The sequence below is a fragment of the Humulus lupulus genome, chromosome 3 (genome assembly GCF_963169125.1).
Source record: "Humulus lupulus chromosome 3, drHumLupu1.1, whole genome shotgun sequence".
Classification (NCBI taxonomy): Eukaryota; Viridiplantae; Streptophyta; class Magnoliopsida; order Rosales; family Cannabaceae; genus Humulus; species Humulus lupulus.
In genome coordinates, this window is record NC_084795.1 from 278,654,327 (window position 1) to 278,674,633 (window position 20,307).

Here is a 20,307-nt window from a genome sequence, read left to right on the forward strand (position 1 = left end):
ACACATCGCAGGAGAGGAAGGGAGTGCCCACGTCGGTACAGCACCCCATCTACCATTGTATACCTTGGAGCCTGGTACAGTATCCACCGCGCATCATTACACTCCTCTGGTAGCTTCCCTTCGGTGAGATACTCAAGGATGTGGGTCATCCAGGTCGGCCTGGCGTCGATCATCTCGACCTCCGCCCTGACTTCTTCTATACTTGGTTTCTCCAAGAACTCTACCGGTACTAACCCCAAAGCCTCCGTCTCCTCGGAGGTGGCGAGCTTGGCAAGAGCGTCTGCGTTAGCGTTCTGCTCCCGAGGTATCTGTTCGATTGAGCCTCGCCCAAACGCAGACAGCTCGACTCTTACCTTTGCCAGGAAGGCAGCCATCTTGGGTCCTCGCGCTTGATATTTGCCCAGAACCTGGTTTACCACGAGCTGGGAGTCACTGAAGCACTGGACGGAGCTCGCCTTTAGCTCCTGGGATATTCTTAGCCCGGCCAGCAAAGCTTCGTACTCGGCCTCGTTGTTGGAGGCCTTGACACTACAAGAAAATTGGGTCTTTACCTACCAATTGTAAGTGTGTGTAAAACTAGTCTAATGGTGGGTAATATGGTTTACCTACCAATATTGAATTGGTAGAGATTGGTAGGTAAAGGTTAGTGGGGAAAGAGTCTTTACCTACACTTATTAATAATGGTAGGTAAAAGAATCAGTGGACCCCACTAAGTTATAAATCAATTGATGAGTCAGCAGATGACGTGTTTGATGATGTGGCATCCTACATGTCTACTGACATGGTTTCCATAGTTTATGTGTCTGATGACGTGGTATCCGTGGCATACATCAAAACCGCCACTTGGCATCTTGTGGTTGCTCCACGTGTCAGACAATAATTTATCCACGTACTACAAGAAATTCAAATGATTGTGTTACTTATCCCCTTTTTATCGGTTATGTGGCACTAAATGATTGGTCCACGTGACATGTTGTAGTATACTTATTTTTACCTACACTTATTTATTTGTGAGTAAATATAATATTTCTATGTAGGTAATTTTAATTATATATAAATTTTATTTAATATAAATAATAAATGAAAGTAATTAATTTGAAAAATATTTAACATTATTAATCAAATAAATTATTTAACTTTAATAAAAAAATAAACAAACATATATTATACAAAATTCATTGCTTATTAAGAAGCACATTTCATAAAAAAAATATCTATACATTATTTTTAGGTCATTGAAAACTCAATAATGTCATTTTTCTTGACATTCTTCCTATTATTCACTTTGGGATCATTGCATGAGAGCCTCCTTTTCTCTAACTGAACTTATTGTGAATGTCGATGATGACTTTGGTAGTCTGCTAGAGACTTACTCATGGTACTTGATTCAAATATATAATCGAGCAACTCACTGTCCGCAATATCCTTTCCTTGATTCTGTGGGAAAAGGAATAAAGAAAAAATTATCTGCAAAGATCACTGAAGACAGCAGAATAGCATAAGAAGCAAAGTCTATTGGAAGACATACATCAAGAAGATCAAGCCAACGGTTGGCAACAGAAGCAACAGCTGAATAGCATTCCACTAAGGTTGAGCCATTGAGAAACTTGTCGATAAGCTCATCCTGAAAATAGAAAAAGTATAAAACATACATTTAAAAATAAAGCAAAAAATAATTTTTTATATATATAAGTAAGCAAACATGAAGTACACAGTGAAATTATTCCATCTTAAGATTCATTCCACAACAGAACCTAAAGCAGCTTGCCCATGACGATTCTATAACACATGGTATGTCTATAAAATAGATAACTCTATTGGAAATTTTGTCCAGAATTTAGTCATAGAAGGAGAACTATACTATCCCAATTGTTAATAACCATAAATATAGACTTAAACTAAAGTATGAGGAGTTCAAGAGGTTTAGTTTTGTGATTTGTTGAGGATTTGAGAATTATTAGACTAGTAAGGCTTTACTTTACTTTGTATTGATGGCTTGATTTTCGATAGGTTTTTCTTTCTAGTAGGAAATATTTTTCCCTTTGCTTTTGTAATTTTTATAATATTATTGTTTCTTTTTAAATTAAAACATAAATAATTAAAGATGCATGTAGAAAAAGGCATATAATGAGTCCACAAAAAAGAGACCTTTTCTTTGCCATGAAGACTTCTCCACGCCAAACCCATTCAAGCTTCCGAAGACAAGTCTTTCCTGGGCAATTAAAATCACAAGCAGTGCAAATCTCGTCTGTAACTATTGATGATGGCTGAAATAGACAAATAAATATATTAAAGAATCAACAATCTCTCTCTCTCTCTCTCTTTTCTATTGATCAGTGAAGAACAAGTTTTGTTCATAAAAAGGATTAGAGATAACAATAGCAAAGATCAGAAGATGCAAATAAGGAAAAATTAATAGGTAAACCAGACGTGTAAAACATGTTAAACACCAAGTTTTGTTGTGTAATTGCAATATGTATTGCAAATTTCAATTGTAGACCACAAAGATAATATGAAATGAATTGAAGCTTGAACTTGTCAAGCACATTACATGAAAGAAATCAATTAACCAGCTTACCTGAAGCATGTTTGTTAAAATAATGTTCGAGTACATTGCAGCTACATCTAAATGATAAATAATGGGGCATTCATCTCGTATGGGGTCATCTCGTAATCTTACAAGCTGTAAAGTGAGGAAGAACGATAATAAAAGAGACCAAATTGTACGGAAGAAATGGGAAAAAATATATATAATTCCAAGTTGCTGCCTCAAACAATGTGAACCTTAAAACAATTGTTATTGTATGAAATTAAGCACGCTAGCACTCTCTTTAAGGGGATGAATGTATCAATCACTAGAGGCGAGTGACTTTTGAACGTAATAAACATTGGAAATTCAAAGGCGATTGTTAGATTTAAGGAAAGCGAATGATTTTAGACCCATTAGTTTGGTAGCTAGTCTGTGTAAAATAAATTACAAGAAACAAACTATTTAATTCATAAAATTCTAAGACAACGCCTAATAAAACAAGGCCCATATCCAGAAAGATAAATAGCTATCACGTTGGGTTTGCGGCAAAGAATTTCAAGAATTAAAGGAGTCTTCTAATGTTTTATCCATGTCTACTTTATAAGAAAACTTTAAACTCTTTCTGTATTACCTGTTTCCAATGAATAAAGAATATGTCTCTTACCAACAAAAAAATTAATGATCTCAGGAACACAATAGGCCATTGCACCAAGTAATTGAACACTACTTTGCTTTGTTGCTAAGCTTTATACTCAAGACCCTACAAAAGTAATGCATTAAATTAAATCCTTCATATAAATACTATATTAGGACAATCTTTCTCTAAGCAAACAAAGAAATCTCTTTCAACCCCAAAACACGTCTCTTAATTGGCAACCTATATTACTAACACAAAACCATTGAAAAAAATTCAGTTTCAGCATCAAATGGAAAGAAGAAAACTGGGTTTACATAAAAAAAATGCTTGACAAATATGTAATAATCAGAACCTAACCTTTTTGCAAACAAAACAAAGAAAAAAGATGAGGCTTTCACCAACAAGTTCCAACCCGAGCTGTCATGGGATCAAACCACATAAGCCAAGCATGACAAATGATATTTAGATGCAGCACAAATGTTCAATCAATACCCAGCACAAACCCAGATTGTTAAAAAAGGAAAATACCACTAATGTTCAATCAATACCCATAAATTTTAAGGGCAAAACCCCAATTCAGAAAGCAGGCGCTGAGATCGCGTCAACCACCACCATTTTCACCGGAGAGAAGAGCTGAAACTCACCATTGCATTCACCATTATATTGCCTTTGTAACATTCCCACCAAGTCAACTCAGAGAGAAAAGCTGAAACTCACGATCGCATTCACCATCGCCTTCATATTCAATCTAATATTCAAGCTCATCAAAATCAGATTCAAACCATATTCACTCTCTCGTCAATATTAAGAGTCAAACTCATAAAAAATGAAGAAAAAACTCAAATCTCATCACAGAAATGAAACCCATAAAAAATAAACCATATGAGCCATATCTAACCCTTTTCTAAACCCACCTGCAATGTCGACACCAGCCTCGCGTCTTCCACAATGCCGACCTGCCTCACCTTCACGTCTTCCTAGCTCCAGCATCGATCCCGTCACTCCCTGGGCATGCCAACGATATGAAGCCACCAAGCCTCACGAGCGATGGAGAAGACAACCGACGTTGGTGCTTCGCGTTCCTGGCAGTGGACCTCAACGGCACACTAGATCTTCCTCGTCCTCAGCCCTAACGTTGGTGCTTAGCATTCCCTGCGTCTTCCACAGTGCCGACCAACCCTACCCTCTCTTTCCCCCTTCTCTTGGTTGAAGAAACAATTTGTATTTTAATTTTAAATACAAATTTATTATAAATATATTTTATTTATATTTTTTCCAACTATGTACACACGTGGCATGCCACATGTTATACAATGTGTACACATCATATTATTTACTCCACATAAGCTTCCAAATAAGCATTTATAATAATAAAATAATATATTGAAAATAAAAAATAGGGGGAAAATTGAGCGGGAATGGTTAAAAAATTTCCCTCCATAATATACGTAGGTAAAGATCATTACCTACTGATATTATTGGTAGGTAAAGCTATATTCCAAAATATAATATAATGGACTAGCATTTACCTACTAATATTATCTACCAATAAATATTGGCAGGCAAAACATTACTTTCCCTACCAATATATATTGGTAGGTAAAATATTGGTAGGTAAAGATCAGATTTCTTGTAGTGTGAATCTGAATCTTAGCGCCGAGTGGAATCTATGTCCCTCAGGGGATATCAAAATGATTCCAGCCCCAGAGCCGTTCTCATTGGATGAGCCATCCACGAAGATCTTCCACGACGTCTGGGCCGAGGTGACCTGGGGTGAGTCTTCTACAGGATTCTCCCAGAATCCCGTGCACTCCGCCACAAAATCGGCCAAGACCTGAATTTTTATAGCAGTTCGTGGGGTGTATAAAATCTCGAACTGACTGAGTTCGATAGCCCACTTTAACAAGCGTCCCGATGCTTCAGGTTTTTGCAAAACCTGCCTTAAAGGCTGATCGGTCATGACGTGTACTGAGTAGGACTGGAAGTACGGCCTGAGCTTTCGGGAGGTCGTGATAAGGCAGAACGCCAATTTTTCCATCAACGGGTATCGGGATTCAGCCCCGAGAAGTCTTTTACTGATGTAATAGACCGGTTTCTGAACCCGGTTTTCTTCTCGGACCAATACGGCACTAGTTGCATCCTCTGTGACAGCTAGGTAGAGAAAAAGGGGCTCTCCTGCCTTTGGTTTGGATAATACGAGTGGCTCGGCCAAATGTGCCTTCAGGTCGAGGAAAGCACTTTCGCACTCTTTTGTCCATTCGAACTTCTTATTTCCTCAGAGCAGGTTGTAGAATGGCAGACACTTATCGGTGGATTTTGAAATAAACCGATTGAGGGTTGCCACCCTTCCTGTCATGCCTTGGACGTCTTTGCGCGACCTGGGTGAGGGAAGCTCGAGTAATGACCTGATCTTGTCGGGGTTTGCCTCGATTCCTCGGGTATTGACGATGAAACCCAGGAATTTTCCAGATGCGACTCCAAAAGTGCACTTCTGTGGATTAAGCCTCATGACATACTCCCGTAGTATCTTGAAGCATTCCTCCAGGTCGGAAACATGGTTATCGGCAGTCTTTGACTTAACCAGCATGTCATCAACGTACACTTCCATGTTCTTCCCGATCAGGTTGGCGAACATTCTATTTACTAACCTCTGGTACGTAGCATCGGCGTTCTTCAGCCCGAATGGTATGACCTTGTAACAATAGACGTTAGTCGGGGTCATGAAGTTAGTGTGCTCCTGGTCCCCCGGATTCATGGCAATCTGGTTATAGCCTGAGTACGCGTCCATAAAGGGCATGAGCTCGTGCCCCGCTGTGGCGTCCACCAATTGGTCAATCCTTGGCAAGGGAAAATAATCTTTAGGGCAGGCTTTATTTAGGTCAGAGAAGTCGATGCAGGTTCGCCACTTCCCGTTGGGCTTCGGGGCCAGCATGGGGTTGGCGACCCAAATCGGAAACTTGGCTTCACGGATAAAGCCGCATTTCTTGAGCCGGGCTACTTCTTCCTCTAAGGCCTCAGCCCGGGTTGTTCCCAAGCGCCTCTGCTTCTGGGACTTCGCATGAACGCTCTTGTCCAGATGAAGGGTGTGCATGATGACATTTGGACTAATTCCCACCATGTCCTCATGTGACCACGCAAACACATCCAAGTTATCCTACAGAAACTTGATCAGCTCTGCTTTCCTCTTGCTACAGAGGTTTTTCCCGAGCTTGACCATCCGGGAAGGATTTTGTGGATCGATGTTTACTTCCTCGAGCTCTTCAATAGCCTGGAGCTCAGACTTATCCTCGCCTATTCGGGGGTCAATATCCTCACTTAAGACGATATTTTCCCCTTCGGCGCTCTGAGGTATTTCAATCTCAGGATTAGTTAAAGGTTCTTGAGATTCCTCTCCTCCACCTTGGATGGCCATTGCTAGCTGCCCGGGTTTCGATTTTCCCTTCATGGAAATGTTGTAGCATTCCCTGGCGGCAAGCTGGTCTCCACGGATCGTGCATATTCCCGTGGAAGAAGGGAATTTCAGCGCGAGGTGGCGAACGGAGATGATGGCCTCAGAAGCTATGAGTGTGGGTCGGCCCAAAATAGCATTGTATGCAGCGGAGCAGTCGATGACCACAAACTCGAGGAGTTTGGAGACTGTCTGAGGTCCTTCTCCTAGGGTGATCACCAGCTCGATCGTCCCTATAGCCGCTGATCCTTCTCCTGAAAAACCATACAGCATTATGGAGGTTTCCTACAGCTCGACAACAGTTAAACCCATCTTCTCCAGCGTGGATCGGAATAGAAGGTTTACCGAGCTCCCATTATCGATCAGCACCCTCCTAACCCTTCGATTGGCGAGCTGCACTGCTACGACCAGGGGGTCGTTATGAGGGAACTGAACGTGGTTGGCATCCTCTTAGGTAAAAATGATTGGCTGTCTCTCCAATCGCTGCTGCTTCGGCAGACGCTGCTCCGGGACGAACTCTACTCCGTTATGCGCCTTTAGTTCGTTCACGTACCTCTTTTGGGCACCCCAGCTCGTGCCAGCCAAATGTGGACCTCCCGAGATTGTGGATATCTCTCCTCCTATCACTGGAGGAGGGACGTCTTGATCCACCCGAGACCTGGGCTGACTGGCCGGGACCTCCGGAGCAGGTCGGCCTGTCGGAGCCCTGTTCCGCGCGTACTAAGCTAACGGGCCGACTCTGATGAGAGTTTCGATCTCATCTTTCAAATGCCTACAATCATCGGTATTATGGCCAACGTCGTTGTGGAAACGGCAAAACTTGGAGGTGTCTCTCTTCCCCTTCTGGTGCTTTAACGGCTCCAGCCTCTTCCAGGGGAGGCGAGTAGAGTTTGCTAGGAAGATGTTCTCCCTAGAGTGGGTGATCTCTGTATAAGTCGCGTAGACTGGCTTAAATTTGTCTACGAACTTATTCTTCTTTGGGCCGTGCTGGTTGCCCTCGTCGTTCCCCTTTCTTTTACCTCCACCGAACTGGTTATTCTGTGTAACGTTTTGGGTCGCTGTCGCGACCTCCGTTCCCACTCCAGGGGGCTGCTTAGGGACCTGGCTGGTCCCTGCAGATGAGGCTTGGGCCTCCTCCAAGTTGATCCATTCCTGGGCCCTATTTAGAAACTCATTCACTGAGCTAACTCCCTTCCTTTGTATTTCGTTCCAGAGTCCCCCTCCGACGAGGATTCCAGTCCTCAAGGCCATGAGCTTGGAGCTGTCATCTGCGTCTCTGGCCCGAGCAGCGATGTTCGCGAACCTACTCAGGTAAGCCTTCAAAGGCTCGTCGGGTTGCTACCTCACGTTAGCTAGAGAGTCGGCCTTGACGCGGGCAGCCTGGGAGGCTCGGAATGCCCTTTTGAAGTCAGCAGAGAAAGTTTTCCAGGAGCTGATTGATTGTTTCTTGCTTTGTTTGAACCACTGCCTGGCTGGTCCAGTCAGTGTGGAGGGAAATATCAGACACCTCAGCTCAGGGCCAATGTTGTGGGCCATCATCAGGGTGTTGAGCATCCCAGATGATCCGACGGATCTCCATATCAGTTGAATTTGGACTAGTGCGGCATACGGAAACCGGTTGGGTATGTCATTGTCGCAATGCTGGGGGCGAAGAGCTCAAGCTCGTCCCCCGAATCATATTCGTCTTTCTCTTTCTCCGACAGGAGCTTCCTCATTAGCTCCTCCATCTGAGCCAGGCGCTCAAGGGTTTTGTCCTGATTTCCTTGGTTATTCCGGGGCTGTTCGACAGCTCCGGGTCCATTGTATACGTTTGGTGGGTTATTTCCCCTCCTATCTTTAGATAGGTTATTTGGGGCATTCCCACCGTTACGTACCTCAGACAGGTCTCCCCCTGAGCGAGCATGGCTGTCACCTCCTACTGGTTCCCCCCTATGAGAGTTAAGGCGATCTTGCAGGTCGCCCCTAGGTGGTTTGAAGACTTTGTGCCGAGCTTAAACGTTGACGCAGGTCTCCGCTAGAAAGGTCGCTCCAGCGACTGCCGGTCCAGTAGCTCCCATTAGAGAAGCTCGGAGCCCTGCTACGTCAGGTAGGTCCTGCGGACGGCGGGTTTCTCCTGCTGCCTCCATAAGCTGGAACATCTCGGATGGGCCGAGCAGGAGATGGATATCTTATTGGTGACGGAGGATGCCTGACCGGAGATGCAATCCTGGTTCCATCAGGGCGGATCAAGTTAGGTGGGGGCATTTCGGCCCTGCCAGCCTGCGGGCCCCGCGCCTGGCGATCTGGACGAGGCGCAGGACAGCTGGTGGGGACGGGCTGATGCTGTGAGCCCTCCTCGGATCTCCTTCTGGAATTCCCTCGAGCCCTCCTGGGCGTGCTCGAGGCTGGCTGGGAACTGGGAGTTGATGTTCGGACCGAGCAGCTATACTATTGTTCGGCTCTAGGCATTTCTTCGAAGTTTGCCTCTCGACGGTGCGATGAGGGAATAGAGTTGGATGCCGGCAGTCTGTCTGAGCAGCTAGGCCTGGACCGATTACCCCGGCGGGACTTATGAGTCTCGCCTTGCCTCTTTCCGACGTTAGCGTCGGTTGTAAGAGGGGGTAGTCGGGTCAACACCTCCTTAATCTGCTGACTAGCTTTCGCTAGTTGGCTCCTCAACTGAGCGTTCTCCATTTCTATCGCAGTGTAAAAATCTGGGTTTGGATTAGGTGGCCGGGGCGCCGAGCTTCCAGTGTCATCTTGGCCCACCGGCTGGTTGCCCGGCCGCTGCTGGACCTCAGGAATTTGTTCATCGGAGATGGCAGCATGATGAGCCTCTTGCCCATCATGTTGTTCCGCCTCGTTACCGTGTCTTGATCGAGTGGTCACCATAGTTGGACGTTTGCAATAGCACCAATCTAACACCAAACTGTTGACGCGGCTCTTCGCCAACAGGTAATTAAGAAAATAAGAGGAAGGGATTAGTGCTTTGTAATGAACCGAAATAAATGAATGATCTTTTAATGGACTGGTGACACAAAATACGTTTTTTAGGTGGTTCAAAGGTTAAAATCATTCTACTCCACCAGTCAATATTATTGCTATATGCCTGGTATTCTTTTACAGGGTATTTCCTTATACAATAGAATCCAACCTCTTGCAACTCCCAGGGTCTCCATATTTATAGGAGAGAGCACCTGAGGGTTGGTAAGAAGGTCATCCCGTGACCTTCTTACCTATCATATCACTTCTGTGACATTCATGATTAATTCCTAAAACCTGACACATGAAGTGTGGTCTAATCAATAGGTAAGGGGGACAATGGGCCGCACGGCCCAACCCAGTCGTGGGTGCCTGAATACGCAGGTTCATGCTGCGTGTCCGAGAAGTCAGGGATATATCAGACACGTGATGTCTGATATATGCATGTTTACCTTGCGTGGTTGACTTTATAAGAGGTCATTGCTTCCAACTCCAGTTCGTACCGCGAGCTGGATGCCTCCTCGACCTGCGGCCTTCACAGTCCTGACTCGGTCATTAAGTAATCTTGGTGAACCTTTTGGATCCCCGAGCTAACGAGGTAGGACCTGACGACAGCAACTCTGGTCATGGGGGATCCACGTGGCTGTGATATAATTAGGTCATATCTCAGCTCGCTAATAGCCCGTTGGAAAATTAGGGCGTACAGACACAGTAGATTGGTGCTTTTTAGAGAAGTTGCTTATCTGTTTTAGGTTTCCTACCCGATTCATTCATTGGGTGATGGTGTGTCTTCGTGGCACTTCTTATGTTCTTATGCTGAATGGTAGAATACAGGGGGGTTTTCAGGGAGTTTAGGGTCTTCGCCAAAGGGATCCTATCTCACCATTACTTTTTGTCTTGATTATGGAATATCTTACGTGGCTACTTCAACTAGGGGCTCAGCAAAAAGATTTCAGATATCACCCTATGTGTAAAAGCCTTAAGATTATTAATCTCTGCTTTATTGATGACCTAGTGATCTTTTGCAAAGCAAACAGTGGCTCAGCCCAGGTGGTTAAGCAGGTTTTTGAGGATTTCTGTAGTAGTACAGGTCTGAAGGCAAATATCAATAAATCTCAGATATTTTTTGGAGGTGTTTCGGCTGCTATTAAGGACCAGATACTTCAGATTTTACAGCTTGAAGAAGGAACCTTTCCTCTTAAGTATTTGGGGATTCCTATGAGGCCAACAAAATGGAAAATGACAGATTGTGAAGAGATTCTAAAAAAAATTAAACTCAGACTTCACACATGGGCTAGCAGACATCTATCATATGCAGGGTTGATTCAACTCATCACATCTGTTCTATTGGGATTGCGAAACTACTGGATGAACATCTTCTTGCTCCCTCAAAGCATTGTCAAAGAGGTAGATAAGCTTTGCTTATGGTTTTTGTGGGGCAACAATGGTACCAGGAGTAAATTTCATCTCACCCCTTGGTCCACTGTTTGTTTGCCGAAAAGATTTGGAGTTTTGCGTTTCGGTGAAGGAACTAAGTGGAATAAGGCAATGCTAGCCAAATATATCTGGGCTATTAGTCATCAACCAGAGACCCTTTGGGTGAAATGGACTAACACGGTGTACTTAAAAGGTCAAAATTTCTGGCAATACCAACTTAAGGCGGATTCAAGTTGGTATTGGCAGAAAATTTGTCATATGCGTGATACGGTTTTTCAAAGGGATATTGATGAAGCTAGTAGTCAAGGGAGATTTAAAATTAGTTTACTTTATATGAGATTTATACATCAAGATTCAGTTAAGTACCATCCCTTTGTTTGGAATAGGATGAGTGTGCCAAAGCATCGATTTATTACTTGGCAAGCGGTGAATGAGAAGTTGTTAACCCATGATCATTTGCATAGAGTGCTCATGCTTCTTGATTGTCTACTCTGCCCAGTTTATGAGTTAGCTGCAAAAAACCATGAGCATTTATTCTTTGACTGCAATTTCTCTCAACAGGTTGTGCAGCAGGTCCAAAAGAGGCTGGGATGTAATTGGCCTTTAAACTTCAATGAATGGACCAGGTGGATTGAAGATATGAGAGGAGATCTTAAAACAGCGCTTGTAGCGGCTGTCTTCTCAGCAACAATCTATTACATTTGGTATAATCGTAACACTTGTGTTGTCAATCACTTCTCTCATAGAGTCAATTGTATAGTTGATATGATCAAAAAAGATATTAGCTATAGAAGTAGGTGCTTTTTACAAAAGAAAATGTCAGGAACAGAGAGGACTTTTGTGAGGAATTTATCTTCTTTGTAATGCTGTTAATGCCTTCCCAGCTAATAACTCTACAAAATAGAGTTATTTTACCACTTTTTATGTGCTAATTGTTGCTTAATTCTTGAGTTTTTAATTGATTTATTAAATTTTTAAGTAATTTTGAATTTATTAGTCTTATTTTGATTTTATATATTTTTGTGTGTTTTTATAGTTATTTTGTTGTAAAATATTGTAGTTAATTATTTGGATTGTTATTGTTAAGTTAGTGGTAAAAAAAATGTTGTATTATTGAACTTAAATGTAAAATATAATTAAGTTATAATTAATATTTTCAAAGAATTAAATTGATTTATTTTATAATTGAAAATATTGTATTATGATTTATTTTATATTTATTTTGTAGGGAATTTATGCTCTTGAAAAGCAATGAAAACGATGAAAAAAAGTGGCATTTTAAGGAAAAGAAAGTAAAATTATGGCATTCTTGAAATGCCATAAGCAAGGCCCAAGCAAGGCCCAAGCCCACATTCAGCTTGCCATCAACCATGTTCACCATGTGCTTCACCATTTCCTTGCCCAGCCGTTCACATCACAAGACCATGTTCAAATCCCCTGCCATTTCTCCAAATGCCACCTGCCAGCCTCCAATCCAAACATCAACCTGCCTTCTTCAGCAATCCGCCAGCACGCCAAGCAGCCTCCAGCAGCTTCTCCACCTGGGCTGAACCAACAAGCTGGCCCACCTGCCCTACGCCAGGCATAGCAGCCACCAGCCCCTTGCACCCTAAGTGCCATAAAGCTGCCCAATTTTATTGAGCCCAACATTTGTTCCCTATGACAAAAATACCAATTTTTACCCAATTTTCTACACTTTTTACCCCAAAACATAATTATTACACCCTATAATTTATCCATATTTGCCATATTATAATTAATTCAATTAATTTTAATCAATTTAATTAATTTGAATTGATTATTTTAATCATCATTTTTGGCTATAAATATGGGATTTTTGTGTCCATTTTGAGAGGGAGGTTACTATACCATAATTTCTACACAATTCAAAACCTCTCCATTCTCTTCATCTTCTTCTTCTTTTTGGTTATTTTCTATGTATTTTTAGAGGAAAAATTTGGGGGTTTCTCCTCCAAATTTTCCTATTTATGTTTGTAATTTTTAGTGTGTATTTGTTATTCTAGTTATGTGTTTCTAATCTTTTTAAGATTATTAAGGTGATGATGAAACATTTTGTAACTAGATAGTATTTATTTTGTATGTTGATTTCTCATTTTGTGCAACAAAGTTTATGGAATTTTCTTCTTCAAATATCTTCTTTCATCTTAAATATCATGTATTTTGGATTGTTAGCACATATTTACACTCTGTTCTTCATTAGATGTGTCATTAAATTGTACACATCCATGCTTAGAACAAAAATATTATGTTTTGCCTTATAAATAATGTTCATTGATTTATTTGTTATTTCATTAGATTGATTTACACTAAATGCTTTGAAATTATAATTTTGAAAAGTGAAGAAAAATCCTATCTTTTTAGAAATAATTTGTGCTTAAAGTTATAAATCTATTTAGAAAATGATAGTTTGATTTATTTTAACTATCACTAAAACTTGGGAATTAATGTACTTATAAATATTATTGAACTTATATTTTGTGGATTCTAATCCTTAATAATCTTATTTTATCATCTTCATTTCTATTATTAATTTATGTTATATATATTGTCTTTAATTTCTTTATTATTATATTTTATTTTATTTTTATTGTTACAAATTCTCATCAATCTTTGGAACTAGGTTAGAATTTATTAATTTTGGTTTAAAATAGTTTCTCTTTTCGATTTTAGACAACTCCTTTGGGTTCGACATCCTTGCTTACGATCACTATTCTATATGGACGATTCGTGCGCTTGCGATATATAAATTTTTAAACATACCCGTTTTGAGTCCAACACCAGCGAGGGAGGTTTTGTTTGTAATCTGAATGTGATTAATAAAGGTTTTCTTTCTTGATAAAAAAAAAACTGGATGTCATCCAATGTGCGGTTGACATTTCAATCTCACACGTTTTAGGGAAAAAAATATTAATCGCTCGATATATTGTTCCAAAAAATAATTCAGTCATATCAATCTCTTGTTAACCTCCATTCATCTTTAGAAAGAATCGTCTTATAATGAGGAGAAAATATCTTAACTTGTATGGAAAAGCAATGTAAGCAATAAACATTGATGTCATGAATTTTTGTTATTCTATTTTTCTAAACACAACTAACCTATCCTATCCATGACTATCAAATTCAATTAATATATGTGCACAAGATCGCATATGAAATAAAGTCTATTTCGAAGTAATAATGACAATTTGTTTTCATTGTAGAGATGATGACATCATCATTGATAGTATAATTATCTAGAAATCTAGCATCAATAATCCTGCAATCTACTAAACATTGCTGACATGGGTGATGGACGGTGGTGGTGGCAAGACTCTCATCTTAACTCTAAGCCTTAGATGGTGTTGACATGTTGAAGTGGTGAAATGGTGGTGAGAAGCATGAGATGAGAAAGAGAAGTGGGTCTGAGAGGGAGAGGGAGAGGGAGAGGGTTAAGGTTAGGGAGATAAGGAGGGTGAAATGTGAGCTCGAGATTAAAAGAGAAAGAGAGATGAAATAAGGGAGATTAAAAGAGAGGGAATTAAAGTAGGTAACTTGAGATGAAAAGAGAAGAAATTAGATTTACTAGTTTAGGGTGTCTTAAATAAAAAAAAAAGTGAGTATATAAGATTTTCCAGGTTTCGAGTATATGAACACAACCTGGTGTAGTCTTAGATTGGATGTGTTTCGCTCAAAACAAAAACAAAGAACAAAAATCTGTTGTCACATTCCTGTTCCAGCCAATTAAATATTGACACATCATTTAATTTGACACATCAACTAACAGAGATGTAAGACTAAAAACGTTCTTAAATTTTCTGTTAATACCTAGCATTTATTATTTTATTTTGTTGGAGTAATCCTAATATAACTGGCAAATGACGTGTTGTTATTAAGAGATCTTTTAACAACTTTTCTCTTCTGTTATTTTTCCTTTGCCTAGTCAGTTACAAAAGATTTTTAGTCAGTTAAAACAGAACTGATTTTTCTTTCAACACGTGAAAGAACTGGAGCTGCAGCTATATATATCCAGGGGTTTCATTAGTTGAGGGCACAAGAAAATCAGAGGTTTTGAGAGGTTTAGAAAAGAAAGAAAAGAGAGAACAATGGTTAATTTTCTTTGTACATTGTTGAGTGTGTGAGAGTTTACTGTGGTGTAAACTAAGTGCTCATATTGTGAGTTGTACAGAGTGTTCAAGAACCTTTGGAGAAGAAGAAGGGTTGTTTTGTATTGTAACATTGATTCATTATAGTGGAGAAGTGCTCGGACTGGATGTAGGCCTTATTTTAAGGCTGAACCAGTATAAATCTCTCTGTGTGATTCGTTTTCTTCCCTTTTCTTATTTTTTGTTCTCTAAGTGTTTGTGTTTTAGTACACTTTTCTGTGTATATTTATTTTTGGTTTGTTTTGCAGGTGAATCTTGGAGCCTTGGGGTCGTGGATTGCTTTACCACGACACATTTTTATTTATATTTTTAATAAAAAATAAATAAAGTCTGGTCTACAATGAATATATTGCAGCAGAAAATATCCTTTCATCTTCTTATTTTGTTTTTTTTTTTATGAAATAGCAAAGATTATTCTTAGAATGAATATATGGTAGAGAAAATTTTTCATTATTTTTCTATTCAATACACCAACCATTTGAAGAAGAAATCTGTTTCTTGGAATGAGAGTTTCTTTTCTTCTGTCATTTTTGCTAGTTCATGTGTGTCATTGAATTGCATATATGAACCGAATCTCTATTCATTTATAGAATGAACAACTCAACAGTAAAGAATATGACAGAAACATAGTTGAACAAAGTAAACATCACTAATTAGAAGAAGGGTACGTAGGCAGCAATAGTGTTAATTTTGGACAATAAGACAAAAAATTTCATTGAAAAAAAATTAAAAAAAGAAGAAGAAGAAGAAGATGAAAAGATAAATGGTTGGTGTATTGAATAGAAAAATAATGAAAATTTCTCTCTACAATATATTCATTCTAAGTACAGTCTTGGTTATTTCATAAAAAACAAAATAAGAAGATGAAAATTAGAAGAAGAAGATGAAGAGATTTTTTCTACTGCAATATATTCATTGTAGACCAGACTTTATTTATTTTTTATTAAAAAGATAAATAAAAATGAAATAATAAATGCTACTTATTAACAGAAAATTTAAGACGTTTTTAGTCTTACATCTCTATTAATTGATGTGTCAATATTTAATTGGCTAGGACAAGAATGAGACAGAAAAAATGGGACAACAGATTTTTGTTCAAAAACAAATGGTGTAAGTTTTTGGTTTAGCATATGTAGGCAAGGCTGATCTCAGAGCGTGGGCCAAGTTAGTAGGCTTTGAATGCAGCCCCAGCCTTGCCCTATACTAGGGGTGGCAATTTGGGTCACAACACGATGACACGACACGACACGACACGATTAAGGTAAACACGAACACGACACGTTTAATAATCGTGTCGTGTTCGTGTTTGAGTTTTTGACACGTTTAATAATCGTGTCGTGTTCGTGTTTACCTTAATCGTGTCGTGTCATAATCGTGTCGACCCATTTAATAATCGTGTCGTGTCATAATCGTGTCAGACACGATAACACGAATACTTTACATAGGTTTTCTGATTTTTTTCCTATAATTATGATTAATCGTGTCATAATCGTGTTATCGTGTTCGTGTCGTGTTGACCCGTTTAATAATCGTGTCGTGTTCGTGTTCATATTTTTGACACGTTTAATAATCGTGTCGTGTTCGTGTTGACCTTAATCGTGTCGTGTCATAATCGTGTCAACACGAATCTGACACGTTTACACGAATTGCCACCCCTACCCTATACTGGCCAACATTGTATTCTTTAATCAAGTCGAAATTCAAACTTACCTCCATGTTCTTATTTTAGTTTTCGTTATTTTTTATATGTTTTTCAATAACACTTTACAAGCATCTGTAATAAAAATTTTATAATTATTAAAATTTGAATACTTATTAATAAAATAAATAATATAATTTTAATTTTACAATTTGCAGTTATTTTAATTATAAGATTATAAATACTCGAAGTTATATTAGAATTTGTTGATCATGTTAATTAGTATGTTATTATTAATGTCAAATTATCAACTTAATTCAAAAAATTTAACATACTGTACATTCAAGTTAATCAATTTGTGCTTTTATGTCATGTTTACGAGATTATCATGTCATAGTAAGGCTCAAATTCATATTTTTTTTGTCATGTCGTGCTCGTTTCTGGTACTCCTATCATGTCAAAAGGGAGGAAAAAAATTATGATGAAACGAATTAATAAGAGGGGAATAATATTTTTAAGATGGATCCACAGTAGGGCGAGGAATAAAATTAGGTTATTTTATAATTACTTTGATAACCCTTCATTATAATTTAAAAATAAATGAGCAATGATATACTAGTAATTCAATGGTTTCATTGGTCTCAAAAAGTTTTCTACTCATTTTTGCTACAATTTAAAGACTAATTATATTATTGGGATCTTCTCAATTATTTCCATTCACTTTTCCTCTCTACTCTTTTCTCTCATACTAAATATCTATATTTTTTTCTCTTTCTCTTTTCTTTTCTTTCTTAATTATTTTTTTTTCAATCACTTTTCCCACAAACCAAACATAGAATTAGTTCATTTAAATTAAAGTGCTACGATAACCCAAAAAACAATCCTATTAAGTGAGCTTTGCTGTGAAAATATATTTTACAAATTTTGTAAAAAATATATATATATATTTTACAATTTTTATTTTTGAGAAATAGCAATTGAAAAAAGAAAAAGAAAAAAAAAAAAAAGCCCTACTCTTAGGCCAGGCCTTAACAACTCAACGCCGCACACTCTACAAAACAAAACCCTAGCGCTTTACTCGGTGTTTTATATGCATATATAGGACGCCATATTCGCTTCAGAAATCCTAGGGTTGAGGTTGAGTTAGGGCTTCTTCTACCCTATGTTGTTGAGACCAAAGCTATGGAGCAGAGTTTATATTCTCTTTGTTTCTTAGTTTCATTCAGCTTCTGATATTTTATACATGTATTTACATATGAAAGCTGAGATTTTTATTATAATTTTCTGTTTCGGTGACGCTACAGACCATTTGGTGGGACTGATGTAGATTCCACTCAGTAGTGAAATGGAACTACTGCTACTCGACACTATCAATGGCTGGAGATCTTGTCAAGTTTAATGCTTAATGAGAGCTTTCCTCTCTTCTTGAGGTATAGCTCTTTACCCACTATTTGTTCTGGAATGTGTTCTGTATTTTGGGTGTTTACAGCTAATTCTTTATGATTTTGGGTGATTAAAGCTGCTCTTGATTGAGATAGAGTTACTCCAAATGAAAATTTCATTCACTTTTGTTCCAACAGTTACTTGTGTGATTCACTCTATTGGATTCAATCAAACCCCAAATGACTTTTGCATCAATCTGTTATTGTACAAATGAGAAAGACTGAGTTTTGCTGCCCCTTTGAGTAGTCAAATGATTATAAATGTTTCATATCTGGCTTAGTTAGGGGGCATAGATAAATTGAACAAAAAAGAGACCGTACTGGTCTGTTTTTTTTGGCTGAGGCATTTTGAGGAGACTTGCAAATTTCCTTTGCTGGTCTCTCAAGCATCCTTGGACATTTTACATTCTCATGTGTATTGTTTGTTTTCTTTCTTTTGTATCTTAGTAAAGCTTACATATGTTGAGATTGCCCTCGAATAACCGGAAGGTGGAATTTATATAAACCCACATTTGGTTCAGACAGGGGCATATATCATCTGGAAGTGGTTTAAGGAGGAGGAATAGCTTGTTTATCCTTTTCCTTGATCTTTTTTAAAAGATAGCTTCGAACATTGTTTACGTTTTCTTAACATCGTTTTTGTCAACTCTTTTGTTGTGTCTGCCTATACGCACATTGATAGCGATGTGAAAATGTGCTATAAAATTGGTATGTAATTTCATTTCTCTCTATTAGTTATGGTGCAATTGTTGAATATTTTCCACTTATATGTCAATAGATTTGAGATGGAGACCTGTGTTTCTCACCATACACTAGAGTGAGTTTTAGAGTTAGCTTTTTGTTAGCCCTGCTCGTTGGCTGGCTCGCCTCCCCGTTCCCGTCCCTTGTTTTCCAAATCCAATAATACGTTACTCGAGATTGGTTCGAGAGATAGCTCAAATGGTTAGTTATGTGGTTTGCTCCTACAAAGTTTGAGGATCTAGTCCTTCCTTCTTAGCTACATACATAGCAATTTTTATAGTTCCTTCTTAGCTAAATACTTAACAATTGTTGTAGTTATAGAATTTTTTTCAAAAGAGAGTTGGAAGTGATGATTTTTTCCCCAGATGATCGAAGCTGATTATACTGAGCGCTATTATTTAGTTTATCATTCATCCGATATTCCAAGCCAGAATTCTGATCCACTCTCTATTTATTAATCAAAGTTTTAGTGTTTTATAAATTTAATTGTTATTTTTGTAAAGTTTAGTGTTTGATAAATCTTGAAAATGTTCTCTCTAGAAATAATAAATAAATAGGGAGTTGATGACTATTTCCCCAGATGATCGAAGTTGATTATACTGAGCGCATTATTAATCTCTTTCAAGAGACCAAGCCAATATATCTGATCCATTTTTATAATTTTTTTACTTTAGATAATTTTTGTTTGTAGCTAGATTAATTTGTGGTTTTAGTTTCAAAATAAATATATATATATTTTTTAATTGTGTTGCAAATTAGATGGAATTGATGACTTTTTCCCCAGATGATCGAAGTTGATTATACTGAGCGCATTATTTATCTCCTTCGAGAGACCAAGCCAATATACTGATCCATCGATACAATTTTTGTTTTGTTCTTGAAATTTAATGTAGATAAATTTGTGTTTCAGTTTTCTAAATAAACAAGTACTTTTAAAATTGAATTAGATGGAATTGATGACTATTTCCCCAGATGATCGAAGTTGATTATACTGAGCGCAATTTTAATCTCTTTCGAGAGACCAAGCCAATATATCTGATCCATCTTAATAATTTTCGTTTATTTGGTTTTTTAATAGAGGTTAACATGTCACTTGTGTCGACTTGGCAATTTATAAGATGCAATCTCAATGTTGTGTTAGGCACAAAGTGTTTTATAGCAATATTGTTATATATATTTTTTTGAAATGTGTAAAAAAATTTTCAATATCTCCAATTGTGTTTATTTTTAAGACATGGTCTCAAAACCTGATATAATGCTGCTCTTTAAGTGCGGTGGGATGCGTGTTGAGGCTCTCCAACCAAAAGAT

At 38.4% G+C, this 20,307-nt stretch overlaps 1 protein-coding gene, 1 long non-coding RNA gene and 6 other non-coding genes across 9 annotated transcripts; all 8 read left to right on the plus strand.

Annotated features, from left to right (window-relative positions):
- Window positions 1-10,479: 10,479 nt before the first annotated feature.
- On the plus strand, window positions 10,480-11,877 carry LOC133825762 (uncharacterized). Its single transcript, XM_062258663.1, has one exon. It carries the CDS (start codon window positions 10,480-10,482, stop codon window positions 11,875-11,877), a length of 1,398 nt encoding a protein of 465 aa, XP_062114647.1.
- A 5,932-nt stretch (window positions 11,878-17,809) lies between these two features.
- LOC133824512 (uncharacterized) lies at window positions 17,810-19,999 on the plus strand. 2 transcript variants are annotated; one of them, XR_009888533.1, is made up of 2 exons: window positions 17,810-18,245; window positions 18,779-19,999. It is a non-coding gene; the product is annotated as an uncharacterized LOC133824512 (long non-coding RNA). The 2 variants fall into 2 exon arrangements; XR_009888532.1 differs by having other exon boundaries at window positions 19,036-19,999.
- On the plus strand, window positions 18,528-18,659 carry LOC133828438 (small nucleolar RNA U19). The gene has a single exon (XR_009891049.1). It is a non-coding gene; the product is annotated as a small nucleolar RNA U19 (small nucleolar RNA).
- Window positions 18,725-18,873, plus strand: LOC133828450 (small nucleolar RNA snoR138). Its single transcript, XR_009891061.1, has one exon. It is a non-coding gene; the product is annotated as a small nucleolar RNA snoR138 (small nucleolar RNA).
- On the plus strand, window positions 19,339-19,442 carry LOC133828396 (small nucleolar RNA Z103). Its single transcript, XR_009891018.1, has one exon. It is a non-coding gene; the product is annotated as a small nucleolar RNA Z103 (small nucleolar RNA).
- Window positions 19,554-19,650, plus strand: LOC133828395 (small nucleolar RNA Z103). The gene has a single exon (XR_009891017.1). It is a non-coding gene; the product is annotated as a small nucleolar RNA Z103 (small nucleolar RNA).
- Window positions 19,758-19,853, plus strand: LOC133828394 (small nucleolar RNA Z103). The gene has a single exon (XR_009891016.1). It is a non-coding gene; the product is annotated as a small nucleolar RNA Z103 (small nucleolar RNA).
- Window positions 19,946-20,042, plus strand: LOC133828393 (small nucleolar RNA Z103). The gene has a single exon (XR_009891015.1). It is a non-coding gene; the product is annotated as a small nucleolar RNA Z103 (small nucleolar RNA).
- Window positions 20,043-20,307: the final 265 nt, after the last annotated feature.

Excerpts from the sequence above, each read along its gene's own strand:
- LOC133825762 (XM_062258663.1), top strand. The coding sequence starts at position 10,480 with ATGGAATATCTTACGTGGCTACTTCAACTAGGGGCTCAGCAAAAAGAT.